Source organism: Triticum aestivum, chromosome 3A (genome assembly GCF_018294505.1).
Source record: "Triticum aestivum cultivar Chinese Spring chromosome 3A, IWGSC CS RefSeq v2.1, whole genome shotgun sequence".
Classification (NCBI taxonomy): Eukaryota; Viridiplantae; Streptophyta; class Magnoliopsida; order Poales; family Poaceae; genus Triticum; species Triticum aestivum.
Window position 1 is genome coordinate 207,179,591 of NC_057800.1, and position 18,294 is coordinate 207,197,884.

The 18,294-nt window shown below is 43.0% G+C and overlaps 2 protein-coding genes across 2 annotated transcripts; one reads left to right on the forward strand and one right to left on the reverse strand.

Annotated features, from left to right (window-relative positions):
• Positions 1 to 9,522: 9,522 nt before the first annotated feature.
• Positions 9,523 to 12,352, reverse strand: LOC123060981 (50S ribosomal protein L18). The gene is made up of 2 exons (XM_044483858.1): positions 12,181 to 12,352; positions 9,523 to 10,162 (listed from the first exon to the last, which is right to left on the reverse strand). The coding sequence occupies exon 2, from the start codon at positions 10,146 to 10,148 to the stop codon at positions 9,804 to 9,806; it is 345 nt and encodes a 114-aa protein (XP_044339793.1). The 5' UTR covers positions 10,149 to 10,162; positions 12,181 to 12,352; the 3' UTR covers positions 9,523 to 9,803.
• A 59-nt stretch (positions 12,353 to 12,411) lies between these two features.
• LOC123060980 (protein pleiotropic regulatory locus 1) lies at positions 12,412 to 17,751 on the forward strand. The gene is made up of 17 exons (XM_044483857.1): positions 12,412 to 12,648; positions 12,745 to 12,769; positions 12,870 to 12,969; positions 13,185 to 13,266; positions 13,356 to 13,415; positions 13,577 to 13,658; positions 13,977 to 14,069; positions 14,566 to 14,629; positions 14,751 to 14,836; positions 14,914 to 15,015; positions 15,098 to 15,181; positions 15,456 to 15,516; positions 15,597 to 15,663; positions 15,767 to 15,844; positions 16,733 to 16,797; positions 17,052 to 17,129; positions 17,335 to 17,751. The coding sequence occupies exons 1-17, from the start codon at positions 12,509 to 12,511 to the stop codon at positions 17,505 to 17,507; spliced, it is 1,440 nt and encodes a 479-aa protein (XP_044339792.1). The 5' UTR covers positions 12,412 to 12,508; the 3' UTR covers positions 17,508 to 17,751.
• Positions 17,752 to 18,294: the final 543 nt, after the last annotated feature.

Below are 18,294 nucleotides of genomic sequence, written 5' to 3' on the forward strand. Positions count from 1 at the left end.
TTTCCTTAGAACGATTGGTGCAATTATTGATATGAAAGAAGGAAATATTAGATTCCAATTTCCGCTAAGGAAAGGCATGGAACACTTTCCCAGAAATAAAATTAAATTACCTTATGAATCTATTATGAGAGCCACATATGGATTGCATACCAAAGATGATAATACCTAGATCTATCCTTGCTTTTATGCCTAGCTAGGGGCGTTAAACGATACCGCTTGTTGGGAGGCAACCCAATTTTATTTTATTTTTTCCTGGCTTTTTGGTTCTGTTTAGTAATAAATAATTCATCTGTCCTCTGTTTAGAGGTGGTTTTATGCTTTTAATTAGTGTTTGTGCCAAGTAGAACCGTTGGGAGAACTTGGGGAAAGTCTTTGCGATCTTGCTGTAAAAAACAGAAACTTTAGCGCTCACGAGATTTGCTGCCATTTTTTACTGGAGAGTGCGATTAGGTTGATTCCTTTGGAATATGATTAATAGATAAATTACTCACGTCTAGCAATTTATTTTAGAATTTTGGGGATTACGGAAGTATTCGAAACCTACATATTACTACAGACTGTTCTGTTTTTGTCAGATTCTGTTTTCGCGTGTTGTTTGCTTATTTTGATGAATCTATGGCTAGTATCGGAGGTTATAAACCATAGAGAAGTTGGAATATAGTAGGTTTAACACCAGAATAAATAAATAATTATTTCATTACAGTACCTTAAGTGGTGGTTTGTTTTCTTATACTAACGGAACTCATGAGATTTTCTGTTTAAGTTTTGTGTTGTGAAGTTTTCAATTTTTGGGTAAAGATTTGATGGATTATGGAATAAGGAGTGGAAAGAGCCTAAGCTTGGGGATGATCAAGGCACCCCAAGGTAAAATTCAAGGACAACCAAAAGCCTAAGCTTGGGGATGCCCCGGAAGGCATCCCCTCTTTCGTCTTCTTCCATCGGTAACTTTACTTGAGGCTATATTTTCATTCACCACATGATATGTGTTTTGCTTGGAGCGTCTTGTATGATTTGAGTATTTGATTTTTAGTTTACCACAATTAATTTTTCAGGGTGCGTCGGTTACACGTTGCACTAGTAACGGTTATCCACGTATTCGAGGCAGTAGAACACGATGCGAAAACAAAAACATTATCCTCTCTTGCCTCGCTTTGAGTATTTGGGTGGGGGCACATGGAAGGGGTCTACGTGTCGCCTCCTGGGACGTGGAGGAGATTTTTTTTTTGAGGGGTCGTGGAGATCTTTTGGCGAGCGAGCGAGCAAGCGTGGACCGGGGACCCAGGCTCGTCGTGAGCCGAGGAGGCGGCGTCTGGTGGAGGCGGGGGGCGCGGTCGGCAGCGCGAGGGAGCGAGTGAGCCACATCTGGACGGGTCGTACCCGGCCCGGCGTGCGGCCGTCGCTCGCTAGGTATAGCGGCTCCCGGGCCGACCGGGTCGCGCGCCGACGGGCATCAACACCCCAAAGCAAAGGGCACAGGGCCCCCTGATGATGAGGAGACTTGACGCGGTCGGCGTCTCGGTCGGTCGTCGGCGCACCGCGCGCACGTGGCGCGGCTGGAACCTACATGGATGCATCCCGTGGTTTGGCCATTTTGTAGCAGCGGAAAGGAGATTCTCTCGTGACGCCTACATGCACCTCGTAGTTTGGCCAGTTAGCGGCGAAAAGAAAGGGCAGGGACGAGATGCGGATGCATTAGAAAACAGAGGAAGTAGATGCGGATGAGTTTATTTATTTATTGAGGTAATAGCATCCCAGATCCATGAACTTGCACAAGATGTGATGATTTAGTCCAAAACTTGCAAAATTTCACTAAGGGCTTCCAGAACTTGACATCCTATGTGGTGATTTGGTCCAGAGCGAATCACAGCGCGACAAGTGGCAGTCCAGAGCTTGGACCGGTTAGCACTGGCATTTTTGCAATAAACCTCCTGCCATTCCGTCGATTTAACCCGCACTGGTTAGTGCTCATCTTCTCCACCGCAGGTGCCCCGCCCCCGCTCGTCCACACAATACAGTACTACAGTCTCTGTCGAGTTCTTGCGGTGTTGATGCTTTTGCGGTGCAGATTTGCTCGTCGGGGTGTTCATCGATGCCATTCTCGAGCTGCGGGGGGTCCCAGCGAGGACGCGGATCTGGTGCGTTGTCGCCTGGTTGTTCAACCCCTTCACCTTCACCATCGGCACCAAAGGGAACTGCGAGCCCATCATCTGCGCCGCCATGCTCTGGATCCTCATCTGCTTGATGAAGGGTGTAAGCTCTGCATCCTTTTTTTATGTCTGTTCAGTGATAGCTACCTTTATGAACTGCTAGCTTTGAATATTTTGCAGTTGTGTGATATGCTAATTCTTACTTGTCAAAACTAGGAATATTTCTCTTCAAATTTTAGTAGGTATATAATTGGTCTGAAAGTTGCGATGATGCTCCACACATTTAGTTCATTATGTTTAGTCTGTAAAGTATCTTCCGTTTAGTCCTTTCTTAAGTTTTTGTTCACCAATCAATTGCCTGTCTGTTGGATGATCAATCCCACTATTTAGCTTATTTTTGTGAAGTAGTCGAACTTAACCTTTTATACAAGGGGTATTTAACTTATTGGACCAATGGATTTAGAAACAAAATTTTGGCAGACTGCATTTTACAAAGTTGGGTGTTGCTTATGCACTGAAATACATGATGGTAACATCAGAAAAATCCCACACACAAACAAAAACTCTCAGAAGAAGGAAGGTGTACCCATAATCCAAGAAAACCATACTAGATTTCTATCACTTTTGCAAAACCACATATACCAAATAATTTGCTTCTTAATTCTTATACATAGTTCTAGTCTCCTTTGTACCTGTCTGATGTTTTTCCTTGAAAGATATCAGTACTTGGTGCTCAACTGTTAAAGTACCTTTGCTTCAAAATTCAGGTTTTCTTTTGATTAATGTCTTAATGGTGTCATTACAGTGTCTTCTGTCCTGTTTCTTCACTTGCTTGACTCGATGCATTTTGACAGACATTCAGCTTCATAATCTAGTTTGTGAAGTGAAAGTTGTCAGGCAAATGGTTTGCTTGCTTTATTTGAATGGTAGCCATCATCATCATTCTCTTTTTCATTATCAAGATAAAGGGCTTCATTTGAAGAGTTAGTTGGCGGGCCTACCAGCCCGCAGACTACGAGAAAGAGATAGAGGTTGCCTCTCTTGCAGATCATTTACTCTGTTGCTTACTTGCATCATAAGTATGGACAATTTACTAGTATTTGCAGACACATGTAGTAAGAAGATTAAAAACACAGAATTATTGTTTATAAATATTTTGCATGGCTATCTTACAGTTTGATTATCTACTGCAGGTAGAGTACTGGAAGCAGCATTCTTGTATGGGCTGATTGTGCACGTCAGAATAATCATTTGAGATAGCAGTCACTTGAGTGTGTAAACTCAAGCTCCTTTTTGCTGCTGGCTAGAGTAGTTACTGCTATCCTGGAGTTGAGCAATACTTGAGCACTCAGATGCGATGAAAAATTAGATATGCAAAATGGGCAGTAAATAACTCTTTACTGTAATTTGTTTTCTTCCAAATAATTTCAGCACCAACACTATTAGGGAAAACCCTAGCAGTAGCGCTGGTTTTGTGCTCACTAGTAGCGTGGGTAGGCGCGCGCTACTAATAAGGCGCTATAGCTATTGCTTAGCAGTAACGCGTGCCGCACGCGCTATTGCTAGGATAAATAGCTGCAGCGCTTGTTCACTCCCACGCTGCTGCTAATGTAACTACTAACAACGTGTTTTCTTTCCATCGCTACTAGTATTGTTTTTTTATTTTTTTATTTTTTTATTTTTAATGTATTTATGCGCCATCGTACAAATATTGGTACAATACCAGTTATGAGGTTTACATCATTATGTCCATAACAGTATGTCAAATGAAGGTGGATTAGGTTCAAGTGGAGGCAGTATGTGGTGCATGTCAAAAGTATACTACTAATCCAAACTTGATCTAGTTTGGACTAGTAGTACTTTCGATGTGCACCACATGTTGCCTCCACTTGAATCTAATCCGCCAACACAAGCTATTTAATCATCATCATAATCATTAGCATCAACAATATTTATTTAATCATCACTAACACTAGCTAATAATAATCATCAGTCATTACCACCAACACTAGCTATTTTATCATCATAGTAATAGTGTAGCACATCATTATCCTCAAACTCATTTCTAGCTAATCACTCCTGCTGCTCTCTCTTAGGTAAAACAACATAAAACATGTGTAGCTCTCCTCCTTGATCAAGTTGGAGCATGCAGATGAACCTGTCTTCTAATTTTGGGTAGCGCATCTGTTTGCTGCCCCCTAGTACTTGTCTGTGCTCCCCCATCACATATCTGGTCCAGTCTTACACTATTAAGCATTCATCGCTGATCTTGAATGCACTAAAGTAACATGTAGGATATCTTGGCCGTAAGCTAATAATACTCATGGTACATTTAGTCTCGATCCCATAAGGTAAGGCACAACATTCATCGGGAGTCCCTGTTGAAGAACATCGTATGGTCACATACTTAGCAATAAAGTTTAGCTTCACAAATAATGTATGGAAAAGATGCACTGAGGATAAATAGTAAAAATCTTACCATCCTTCCTAAATAGATGTGACCGTAGTTCATGACGAACACTATTGGTCGCACGTTTTCAGTACTAAGATTTCTAAGTCCAGGAAGAAAATTTGTCTTGACGGTATCAAGATCCTCAAGCCATGAAACATAATGACTTAGCTCCTCGCAGTTTAGTTCAGCCCCAGGACAGTAGTAGGTCCTGTCTACCAAGCGCTGGACATGTTTGCTTGCACCGAAATAAGCTGACAATACAAATTAGTTGTCAACTATTTTTGAATAAACAATATCAAAGACATAAATATGGTTGAGAAACTTACATTTTGGTGTAACTGGAGGCGTCTGCACATCGATCCAGATGTCGGTATTACCTTCAATATCATCTTCCGGACGAATATCAAAGGTGATAACCATATCAGGCTCAAATGCATAAGTCTTGCATAGTGCTCGCCATGTTTTGCATCCAAAATAGGTGTAGTCGTCTGAATTGTATAATTTTGCGTGGAAAATATAACCATGCTCGGTCTTTAAATAAACTTTCTTCACCTCCATAGTATGACTGAAACCTATCTTATCCAATACAAAAACTCTTGCATGGCAGGGGATACGCTAGTAGAATAGTAAAGAAAATATAAGTTGAAGCAAATGAAGCAGATGTCATGCTTAATTACGAAAAAAGACTTGTCGTTGTGACTTACTGTATCCACTTCAAAGTTCTCGTCCAGCTTGATGCTGAAGCGCCTATCATCATCTAGGAAGATTCCGTCGCACAGGCCGCGCTCGTCTTCGCAGTATTTGCAAATACCGAAATCCTTTTTGTCGTCAGACATTTCCTATGTTCATAGTTAAAACATTAATTGAAAATCGATAAAAGACAACTACCAGATACTCAACACACAAATCCGGGGCACTCGATATTTCCTACATATTCTGGCAAAAGTCATGCCAAAATTCACGGAAAAATCCGGCATGACCTTTGCTAAAATAGGATATATCGAGCGCCTGAAATTTGCCGGAAAGGAAATGAATCAACACTTCAGCAAAATATAGGCCACTCGGAGGTGTAACCTGCAAACATGATCGGCCACTTGGATATTGAGCAACACAAGATATACATTTCAAAATATCTTATAAGACTCAAATTAGCATGCATTCAATAAGCAAAAGTGAATCATCTCATGCGTCCGTACATCGTTGAATATTATCACTAATACATCCCGAATAGTGTCATACATATAACATCACTAGTACAACTAAAACCCTAGCATACGACGGGTATCGGCGCGAGCGATGGACACCCACAGAGAAGGAACCATCACGGGATCATAGCTCCAGTGAGATCCCTGGAGAACCTGCTAGGTATTGGAGAACCTGTGCTCCAACGCAAACAAGTAGCGACGGACGTGCGCGTCCTCCTCACTGACACGGTGACGCACCACCTCCGCGGAGTCCTCGAGCCTCTGGACCGTCACTGGCCCACGCGACCGCCATCAAAGAAGGTTCGGGTCAACGACAAGCTGGCTCCTCACCAACCTATGCCCCCCGGTAGGTAGCGCCTCGCAGTACCACCCCGGCGGAGCCCAGTCCCGGACATGACCCATCTGGTCAAGCAGGTGTCGTCCTCCGCCGACTCGACGACAAGGATGCGGGATAGGCATCGTCCACGTCGATGCGGGAAAATTGTTTTAACTAAAAAAATAGCAACAAGTTCTTACTAACTAGTTTTATTAATTCAACTAGTTCTTACTAAAAATAAACTTACTATAAATAAAAATATTCTAGTACCTAATTAGTACCTAGTTCTTACTAACTAATTAGTACCTAAGAATTACTGCCCTAATTACCATCTAATTTGATGAACCTATAGGGGTGGAAAGTGGTAGAAACCCTAACTAATTTGATGGAGGTAGAAACCCTAGGCAGAGGTAGGGGAGAGGGAGGAGCAGGCGTGCTCACCTCGGGTGCCTGCGACGAGGGAGGGGCAGGCGGCGTCGAGGTCGTGGTCGGGGCTCCGGGGCGGCGATGAGGTCGGGGGGGGGGGGGGGGCGGGGGCGGCGTTGAGGTCGGGGTCGGGGGCGGCGTCCCGGGCGGCGTTGAGGTCGGCGGCGGGGCCGACGTTGAATTTGGGGTCGGGGGCGGCCTGGGGAGAGCGCGCGGCGGCCGAGAGGCGACAGCGGCGGCAAGAGTGTAGTTGATTTGGGGGATGAAGTGGACGTGGGGAAGGACGAACCGCGTGGTTAAGTCAGAAGTACCAGTAGCGCGTTTCAGAAAAGGCGCTACTGCTACGTTAGCTACAGCGCATTCTGGAATACACGCTGCAGCTAAGGAGATTAGCAGTAGTGCCGGGCCATTATACGCGCTACTGCTAGGTTGGGTTAGCCATGTGCGCCCAGTTCAAACGTAGCAGCAGCGCTTTTCGCTAGTACACGCTACTGCTAAAGTCATAACAGTAGCGTGGTTTATTTACGCGCGCTGCTACTAAGTAGCAGCAGCGCTTGATTTTGTACAGCGCTACTGTTAAAAATCTGTGTATAGGCTTTTCCTTAGTAGTGCAAGTTATGCATCAGTGCAAATGACACCGAAGTAAGTTAGCTCGGTATAATATCTCAAATACAAACATCCAGTAGGAAGATGAAATGTGGATCATGGGGCCACATGCCAGCGGCCGCATTGTACTGCATTTTCGGACCGGTGACCTACGGCCATTGTATCTAAAATCTTCCCCTTGTTTGCATCAGGAGTAATAATCAGAGTATAAGCCGTCATTCCGCACAGGCTAGAGGAGGGCATTCTACCTGAACTGAAGAATGTTTAGTTCCTCGGGAGAAACGGTCTTTTATTTTCAAAATATCGTGTGGACATTGCGATCATCCTGTACGTGCGTGCAGCACAAGGTTTGTTAGTCCTGCACCTAACCACTCCTGACAGGCTGACGCTGCACAAATTTTTGCCATGTCTTCATCGTGAGTTCAGACTTCAAAGCATGCACCTACCTCTTCCTCTCTCTATCTCCCTCTAGTTCACCCAGAAGAAGAAGAAAATAGGCAAACAACGAAGGTTGGAATCAGACACCCAGTGCCGTCGAAACAACCAAACTAATATGCCGTGCGGGTTCAAATTTGAATAACACAACTGAAATATCAACAAACTTGGAGAAGTAACAGAAGGAGGAAACCCAATTCTATAACTTAAATTCCAGGCCGAAATGGAGGATCTCTCTGTCAACCGAACCGAACCGAACCGTCACCATCGTCCTACGCAACAACAGCAGGGGGCAAAAAATTCTCGGACTTAGCTCTAATGGGGGGCGCGCGGCTGACCGATCATAGACTAGAGCCATCCGAGATGTAAATCAACGGAACGACAGGGAGTTTATTGCAAAAATGCCAGTGCTGACCAGTCCAAGCTCTGGACTGCCACTTGTCGTGCTGTGATTCGCTCTGGACCAAATCATCACATAGGGTGTCAAGTTCTGGGAGCCCTCAGTGACATTTTGCAAGTTTTGGACTAAATCATCACATCTCGTGCAAGTTCATGGATCTGGGGTGCTATTACCTCTTATTTATTTATTATAACAGCATCGAGCAATCATCTCAATCATGGTGAGCGTGTCGGTGTCACCTACCTTCGATCATGGCGAGCACGGAACGTAGAAAAGAAAACTGGTCGGATGGAATCATCTTGCTTTATTTGGCACCGGGAGCGTGGTCCAGCGGACCCAATGCAATCAATAAGATGGGTGATAGACTCGGTAATGGACTCAACAAGTGCTGGAAAAGTAAGCAAGCCGAAGCAATCAAAACAAATAAAATGGAATACACCTGATGAAGGCGTGATGAAGATTAATGTAGATGCATCCTTTGATGATGTTTCCTGTCAAGGTTCGACTGGGCTGGTTATTCGGGATAGGGAGGGTGCATTACTTCGTGCACAAGCCCTTTGGTATAATTTTGCAGCTAGCTCACAGTCCATGGAAGCAGAAGCAATTCGAGATGAGGATCGAATGGCTATTGAGAGAGGTTTCAGCAAAGTTGAGGTGGAAACTGATGCTCAAGCTATTGTTAAGTTGTGGGAGTCGGATACCTTTGATCGTTCGGAGATAGCTGGCATTCTTCAAGAGATCAGGGAGCTTTATCAATTTGAGAGTTTTAGGCTGAAATTTGTACGTAGAGAAGCTAGTGAAGCGGCTCATTTATGTGCGACGCAGGCGACAAGTGTTAGAAGAAGATGTTTATGGCTTAATTACACTCATGTTTTCCTAATGAACACGTTGTATCGTGACTGTATGCCTGCTTAAGTAAGCAATAAAACTCTTTTATGTTGCAAAAGAAAAATTGATTTAATTTTAGCTATATAGTACTTCCTCTGTAAAGGAATCAGTACTTCCTCTGTAAAGGAATCTAAACGCTGTTATATTTCTTTACGGAGGGAGCAGTATACTCCTATATATAGATGTGGAGGGGGAAAAAAGAGTCATGCACACAAAGTCACACACCATGTATCTTCTTAATACTGTTTCTTGCCAGGGACATGACAATGAACACCGCAAATGCAATTATACTACCTTCAAGATTAGCATCTCCTAAAAGAAACGATCATCAATACTAATAATCCCTCAAAAAGGTACTAGTATCTTCTAAAAATAATACAATACGATCTTGAGGTTTAGCATGTACTACTGCCAGCAAACAGTTTGCCAGAAAAATATCAACGTGCTCTCCAAGATAATAGAAAAAATCAAGAAGAATCTTCGTAGGCACATGGTGCTACGCTATGGATAGCTGAGAAAGCTTAACGGCAAGATACACTCGGCAGTCGCGATCACGCATTAATCCACACGCAAAAGAAGTCACACCATGCTCCATCAAACAGTCTTGAATAGCAAATTTAGCATCACAGGCAAGCAAGTCCAGAATATCTCCAGCCCAATAATCTCCGTTGCATTTCGGAGAGGAGAAACATAACAGGCTGTTGATCCTCAAGTCATCAAGTGCTACAGCAGATTTGTTTCAAATAAAAAGTGCTACTGCAGATTATCAGGTCGAGCTCCTACAACAGAGTCCTTTTATTGACCTGGAGTCCCGGACAAACGTTCGTTCATTGCCAAATTCATGAACACAAAAGTTGCAATCAGTCCAAAAATCAGAAATGCAGCTCAAGACTGCGCAAATGCTAAGCCGAGCTCTATGTTTTCACCATCACAACAGCTTGACACCAGATTCTCTGACAGAATCTATAACAGCCTTGACTTTCCCGTGGTACTTCTGCTCTCTCTTCATGTGGATGGACACGGCAGGTATCCCCTTGAGCAGCAGGCGCTCCCCCAGCAACTTCCCAATCTTTGCGGCGGCAGATACGTCGCGGGTCGACTCCAAGTTCGGTCTCAGCAGCTTCTCCTGCGAGCTTGCAGAACACGCGACGGTTGCTGTTGGGGTATGGATGACCTGGGCAGTTACATACTTGTTCGAGAAATGCATCCTCAAAAGGTAGGGCTTGAGAAAACCGACGATCCTAGCGGCCCTGTCTGGTGGAGGGACGACCATTGTTACTGGTTTCTCTGTAGCAAGGTAACAAGCAGCACGTATTAGTCAATTGACAATGTGAATACATTTCAATTACCCAATCTATAAACCAGTTTTAAATTATCAGCGGTCGATGTTAAAAATCAGGATATCAGAACACACTGAGGAATACAGTATTAATGCAATTGCTAAACAATTCATAAAACAAATTCTTGCCACTGGTGTAGACAGGGAGCGGCAGTGCATGATAAATTGACGATCTTAAAAGAAAGAGAATGAAATCAATAGCAGGTGCAAAATCCAAGTAAAGTTGCCTGCTAAGTAGATAACCTGATACTGAATCTAGTACTTAGCTCCAGTGTTTGAACCATTGTGACAAGGAGCTATACCAGGAAACTCGCACAACCTTTTTGCTCATACACAATAGCTAATAGGTAAGAATCTTGATTTGCACAGTTGCACCTTAGGTGTGTTTGGTTTGAGTCCAAGCCACTGCTCCAAATACCGGTCAGTTAACTGTAGAGTAGTTAACTGTTATTCGGACCCCTCAGATACGAGAACGTGCTATTCGAGCCATTAACTGGTAGGTCCAGTTAATTTGTCTGACAAGCCGATTTATCAGCTGTCAGGCCGAATTATTGGCTGGGCTAATTAACTACTAGGCAGTTTTTAGCCCAAAACTAGGCCATTCCCTTCCTACTTTTCAATGTTCAGGTTTATAAACTTCCAGATCAGCTGCAACATCATTAGAACATCAAGGCAACAATTTTCCTTGTTGCTATGTAGCCTAGGATTGCGTATTTAGACACTCAGTACATTGCACGTCGCTGTATAGCCTAGGATATATAGATATGGCCCTAGTTATACCTCCCGATAAATGGGTTACCGATAAATTCAGTAAAAATGGCCTATTCGCCCATTAATCCCTACTCAGCACCCAACTGATATGGTACCAGTTACCGATAGCCTGAACATTGGTCCAAGCCAAGAGATACAAAAATGTTGGCTAGGCAAAATATTGGATATGGTTTTGGTTGTCAAAGTTCTGGCCTATGTTGGCAAGGAAGTTCACTGGGAGTCGCCTAAGGAGCATGAGTATATGGAGAGTTTGGCAAACCATGTAGATGCCTATGAGAGGTATTAATTTGGACACTGTGACATCATGAGCAAGAAATTGATGCGGTTAATTTAGGCATAGGCCAAACATAGCCTGAACAATGTAGCTATGAGAATAGTGTTCTAGTTGATATGCATTTTTTTTAATATAATGCAGCAGCAGTAACTTAATTGACAGACATAAAACTCTAAATGAAGTTGCCAACATTGATATCAGAATACTTAGCGCCAAACAAACCAAGGCAGAATTTAGCAGGTTCATTGAGAGGAAGCTTAATCACACTGTCTTTTGAGGTATGATGACCAGACATGTCAACTTCAGCAAAATGAATAGGATATTACACCATGAAATTTAGATTTCAGCCAAATTATCTAGAGTGGCAATATCTAATGGCTAAGAAGGAAAATTTATGCATTCATGAGGCAGAAACAGAGTGATTTGTCCCAAAAGAACTAAAAGACTTTCAGAGTGACTCACTACACTGAGCCAGTAACCCGAAGCCGGAAAGGATTGTCACTGAGTGAAGCCAAGACCTTAATATGCCCCAGCAATGCTAGGCTCCAATAAACATCAGTACCGAATAGGGCTCTACACATTTCAGTTTACCAGTACACATGGCACCTAATGAATTCCAGCTCAAGATTTTTCAAATAAAAACATGGCAGTTAAGTATGCAGAAACTGGATCAAGCGTGCTGCGTGCAGACCTAAACATAAGAATTAGCGACACTTAATTCTCGGGCCATATCAAATTAACAGCCACAGAACCAAATTATCGAACCCATCTGGTGAAGATGTGTTTCAAAATGAGTTGAGCTCTACCACGGAATGGCAGAATACCACTGGTGAATCAACGCATAGGTAAACCGATACGGATCTCACGAGAAGTGCAGCCTGACTATATCTGTATTACGACTTTATGAGAGAGGTGGCCTACCTCGGAGAGCACGTGGGGCCGGAGTCGTACCGCGCGGCGAGCCGGGGATGCAGCGGACAGCGCAGGGCGGCGGCGGCGGCGCGCGGCGCGACGTGGGTGGCGAAGCCGATCAGAACATGGACGGGGCGGCGGCTGCAGGGTTAGAGGAGGAATGGACGCGATGCGATGCGATTAGACTAGTAACGGCCCGGTTAGGCCCAGGAATATGGTCGTTGTTTGGGGGTGAGCCCAGCTCGTTTCTTATCCAGGCCCACATTGTGAACCGCCTCCAGTACCGGGACAAGAAAGGAGAAGTGAGTAGTAGCTCGGAGATCGGCGGGCGGCGGCTATGGCGATGGCGGCGGCATCAGCGGGCGGCGAGCCGGTAGAGCCGCAGTCGTTGAAGAAGCTGAGTCTCAAGTCGCTGAGACGCTCCCTCGACCTCTTCGCGCCCACCCACTCCCTCCCCTTCGCTCCCGACGCCGAGAGGTAAGCCAGCTCGCTCGCCCCCCTTCCTTAACCCCCCCAAACCCTAGCCCACTTGTGCTAACCTCTTCTCTTCGCTTGCTCTCTATCTCGCGGCAGCAAACGGATTCGCGTCAGCTGCAAGGTTCGTGGCCTCGTCTCGGCTCTCTACTGGTTATGTTCCTACCTTTGTCTGCACATAAGCGGCGGCCCTGAGAATTTGGTGGTCGGGTGGTTTCTCGCAGGTGAATGCGGAGTACGGCGCGGTCAAGAACCTGCCGACCGACCAGGACCGAGCGCAGGGGAAGGGCGCCGCCGCTCCTTCCAATGCATTGGCGCTTCTAGGTATTTTTTTGCTGCCCTTCTTGAATGAGAAGTCCCTGCCGCTTTTCAAATTGAACAACAGAAATTCACTAGCTATATCAGGACTTTTGATGCTCGTTAGTAATGACCGCTAGGCAAAAGAAACAATGGGGATTTCAAGAACAGGAATAACGGCTGAAATTCTAGCGAATTTCATTGTAGATTGTTTACAGGATGATAAAAATTATCTTTGTCAGGCACACAAGACACAAAAGATGCTCCTAGGGAAGGCACTAGTAATGCCATTATCCCTGCACCGCTTATGCTTCCTAAAGCACCGTAAGTGCATCCATGTTCTCTTGTCTGTTGTTAATATGTTGATGTTCCTTTTTATTGCTACTGAAGTTTCCTCTTTGATTTTTCATCAGTGAATCTGCAGTGCCTGGCAAAAATACAACCGTATTGTCGGTTCCTGGGTCATCTGATAGGTTTGTTCACTTGCATTTCCCTCTATGGCTGTCTGGTCATCATACAACATGGCTTCCATATTATTTCTGATATTCTATCAAGTGTGTCAACTGTGAAATATTTGTAATGTGCAGTTCCTGGCTGTTACTTTAAATTGCTCATGTCTTGATATGTCTTTTAGATTCTCGACATCTGCACTGATGGAAAGGTTGCCAAGTAGATGGCCTAAACCTGTATGGCATGCTCCCTGGAAGAACTATCGGGTAATTATCTTTCATTCAAGTGTCACTTCCATATTGTGTGTTATAGCTTGTTTGGCACCCCAGGGACAGGTTCTTGGCATATCGGTGCCGTATTTGGACTGGAAAAAAGATTTATTTTGACCTTTTGAGCATCCATGCAATTCTACTATCCATCTGTGAATATTTAAATTGGTTAAAATCGTTAAACCCTCTCATGTTCTTCTGCATATTTGGTTGGAATTAAACTGGTATATGGGAGCATCTTGGTTCTCACTAATTGATAAATTACATCATTTCTTTTCCAGAATTATTGTTGATGGTAGTTCTAAACGTATGCAGGTTATCAGTGGCCACTTGGGCTGGGTGCGATCTATAGCATTTGATCCAGGCAATGAATGGTTCTGTACTGGTTCTGCTGATAGAACAATAAAGGTGAGCCCTACAGCCTGCACTCCTGTCTTGGAATTTGGAAATTAAGTTGAATTCATGTATGCGTGCAACTAGTTATATCATAACATGCATTGGCACTGTTAGTGGCTCAGAGGCTTGATTACAGGTGTCCTCACTTTTCTAATGTTTTATACTTCTATTTGCATGATGCAGTTATTCCCAGTTTCCGGAATCTTGTTTGAACTAATATAATAATTATATTGCTATTCTGTTGGCGAATTCTCATGAGAAACAGAAAATAGTGCATGTACAATTTATTATCTGTTTATGCTTCTGGTGGGTTTTATTTTGACATCAATCTTCCATTTGCATTTTTTTGCTTTGTGCAAGGCCAACCGCTACTATAAGGGTCACTAAACTATCTCCCTCTTCCCTTATTTTGCATTTGTACATTAAGCTAGCAATCCAACTGCCCAACATGTCATACTACTTTCCTGTGTAGTTCATTGATTGATCTTCTGACAACTGGGTTGTGTAGATATGGGACCTGGCATCAGGAATGTTGAAGCTGACACTAACTGGTCATATTGAACAAGTCCGTGGTAAGTTGTTCTTGGTTTTGGATTGCAGGGCCTTCAGGCACTCAGCCCCCTTTCAGATTTCTTTTGCTTTTGCCTCAATCTGAAAGTTTGTAACTGAGGGGTGTAATGTGCATTTATGTAGGACTTGCTGTCAGTCAGCGGCACACATATTTATTTTCTGCTGGTGATGACAAACAAGTAAAATGTTGGGATCTTGAACAAAATAAGGTCTGTTTTATTATTTACTCGTGTTTAGCATGTGGCATATCGGCATTCTTGATATTTTGTCTGTATTCTCTGTAAAGGTTATTCGGTCTTATCATGGGCATCTGAGTGGGGTTTACTGCTTAGCTCTCCATCCAACAATTGATGTCTTGCTGACAGGTGGTCGAGATTCAGTTTGCAGGGTAAGAAATTACTCCTTACCGTGCACATTATGCAAAATTTGGCAGCACACTATGCACTAAGCTGTTCTTGTTCCATGCACAGGTGTGGGATATCCGAACAAAGGCTCATGTTTCTGCTTTAACTGGACATGATAACACAGTTTGTTCAGTGTTTGCTCGGCCAACGGTAAGAAAGCATCTTTACTTGTCGCAACTCACTGAAATACCGAGTTTTGCTGCTTCAATACTCTTCATCTATTGGCGTCTCAAGTTTCTAATTGGAGTCTTCTGATTCTTAGTCTTCTTAAAGTTAAATAAAAAGCAGTTAAAGAATACATGCATAAAACCTTTGATTTGTTCACCATGTTATTATTTGGACTAGGCTTGGAGCTTGCTTGTGATAGTATTTTCTTGTCTATTGTGGTAGCTACTGTTAATTACCTTTTTTCTTTCTTTCTCAGGATCCACAAGTTGTCACTGGCTCACATGATACAACTATCAAGTTCTGGGATCTTGTAGCTGGTAATTCAACTATTAAACTTGACATTGTCCACCAAATGGTTCCGTTTATCTGTATCTGTTACAGTTGTTTGTTTCTCCAGGGAAAACTATGTGTACTCTTACACACCATAAGAAGTCTGTTCGGGCCATGGCACTACATCCAAAAGAGTCAGTACCCAGGGGTTCATTTTTTAAATTATTTGGTACCCGTGGATCCATATTTTCCATTATGTACATTGCTGGAACCTTTACAGTAACTTCTCTTATGTAGGAAATCATTTGCTTCAGCATCTGCCGACAACATAAAAAAGTGGAGTCTGCCCAAAGGCGAATTTCTGCACAACATGCTGTGAGTTCACTTATTTGTATCCATACTTTTTCACCTTGTCTATAAGTGACACAGTTTGTTATTTAGCTAACTGTAATTTGAAACAATTAAGTACAGCACTATATGTCAATGCAACTCAGATTCCACCATTTGTAATAAAATACATTTAGGTCTGCTTTATAACCTTTTTTGGTAAATGAGTGTGTGCCATATATGCTGATCAGGATGTCTTTTTTGTCTTCATTTGTGTGCGTTCAAAAGGTTGACTAATGGATATGAATTTGCTGGTGTTTTTGTTATTGTAAGTTTGAATTCTGATGCCCTAGATCTACCTACAGACATTACCAAAGTCAACTTCCTCTTTCTCAGATTATGGGCAAACTTTAAGAGGCATTTTTGCTATTGTTTTAGCGATTCTTAAAAAGTATATTATTATTATTCCTATTAATAATACCATAAGACTAGCTATTTGCCCTAGATAATTGACAATCCGATGGTCTCGTCCTCATCTTGCCTCAGACATTATTCCTGAGCATGCCTCTAAATTTGCTACTGTCAAGAAGGAGACTTATGCAGTTTATGGCGATAAGCGTTGCATTCCATTTTCAGAATCCCAAATACTCCCCTTCCTAGAATATAAGTGTTTTTTCGAGATTCCACTTATGGACTACATAACGGATTAAAAATGAATGAATTCTACACTCTAAATATAACTCTAATAACATCGCATATGCTAGTTTGTAGTGCAATCTCTAAATAGACTTATATTAGGAACGGAGGAGTATATTGCAATTGGTCCCTCTAGTCACGGGTTCAACATCTGGACTTGATTTTTTTTTCTTCTTTTTCTCAGTCCAACATATTGATAGTGGATCGTGCACTAAACTTCTCATCTGTTATCACCTTCAGGTCCCAGCAAAAAACAATTCTAAATGCAATGGCTGTTAATGAGGATGGTGTCCTGGCAACTGCAGGTAAATGCATTGACAGAGTGCCATATTCTTCCAACCTTTTGGGCTCCCCATCATGCTTTCTCAAGTGTAGATGTTTTATTTGGTGATCTACAGTCACAGCTGTGTTCTTTATGCCTTATCTATTGCATGAATCCTGTTCATTTCTAGTAAGATGTTATGGGACATTGTGTAGAAGAACCACATTTTACAATCTCTAGCATGTTCGTGGAGTTCAGACCATTTATGTAGAACAAAATCTTACGTTTCTTTTGCAGGGGATAATGGAAGCATGTGGTTTTGGGATTGGAAGAGCGGCCACAATTTTCAGCAAGAACAGACTATTGTCCAGCCTGGTACGTAGTACTACGCATTCCGCATTGGTTGACAGGCTCACAAGTATGAGTTCTCCGTTTTTTGACGAAGTTCTTCCTCTTATGAGGGGTTCTGAATAATGATGTATCAGAAATGCTAGTGACACTGGCAAAACTGGTCTAACCTTGATGTTTGTTTACAGCTGGAATCACTGATTATCTGCATCCATGTTGTCTTGAATTTCAGGATCATTGGAGAGTGAAGCATGTATATATGCCCTTTCTTATGATAATAGTGGATCAAGGCTTGTGACATGCGAGGCAGATAAAACAATAAAGATGTGGAAAGAAGATTTAACAGCAACACCAGAAACCCACCCTGTCAACTTCAAGCCACCAAAAGACATCCGGAGATATTGATTGCCACATAAGTTACAAGATTTGTTTCGACCACCCAAATTCTACCCTTTGGTTGAGTGTTCACCTCCTTTATGGCGGTGTTCAAGCCCTAACGTCCCTGTTGTATAATACAGATGGTGTTCTAGTATTTATTGCTGAATCTGAAGCATGTTTTCTAGTTCAAATATATTTTGTTCTATGCATTGGGAATTTTTGTGATCTATCAAAATTGAATTTCTGCAGCTGTAGTGGTGTTTGTAAGTCACTACAGGTTCTCTGTAAGATTGAGATCTTGCTAATGCTTCAGGCTGGGTTGAACAGTACGAATTTTGTTAAGCTTTAACTATCATTAGTGAGGCTTTGCAAAAACGCTTGAACGTGGATGATGCGTTCCATGCTGAAAGCACTTCGGTGCTGCTGTGCGTTATTTCCACGAAGTTGGATTTTTTTAATTTCTATTGCTGCTGCTGAGTGGTTGTTAATCGACAGGTGGTGCAATATGCCGAGACCGATGTGGCCTATCTGCCACATATGCAGCTCATCCTGCAAGAGTCGGTAAAGCATGCTCATGGGCTCTGGATCTGAATGACGCATATGGCAAATCATCCCAGTATTCGGTCGCTTTCATCTTGATGGTGTGAGATTGGCTAGCACATGGTGGAAGATAACATCTAGCGGCTTGCGTGATGTTTCAATTCAAATCACTTCACCTCTGTTCATGGAGAACGACGCGAGACTGCGCAAAGCTAGTGTGATGGTTTTATTGTGTGTGGTGTGTGAGATATTTGGTTATAGAATAATCATGGTG

What these genes read in the sequence shown, in the direction of transcription:
- LOC123060980 (XM_044483857.1), top strand. Translation starts at nt 12,509, where the DNA reads ATGGCGATGGCGGCGGCATCAGCGGGCGGCGAGCCGGTAGAGCCGCAG. An exon ending in TTCGCTCCCGACGCCGAGAG is followed by an intron (nt 12,649 to 12,744) that starts GTAAGCCAGCTC and finishes ATCTCGCGGCAG; the next exon opens with CAAACGGATTCGCGTCAGCT. An exon ending in GTCGAGATTCAGTTTGCAGG is followed by an intron (nt 15,016 to 15,097) that starts GTAAGAAATTAC and finishes TTCCATGCACAG; the next exon opens with GTGTGGGATATCCGAACAAA.
- LOC123060981 (XM_044483858.1), bottom strand. Translation starts at nt 10,148, where the DNA reads ATGGTCGTCCCTCCACCAGACAGGGCCGCTAGGATCGTCGGTTTTCTC.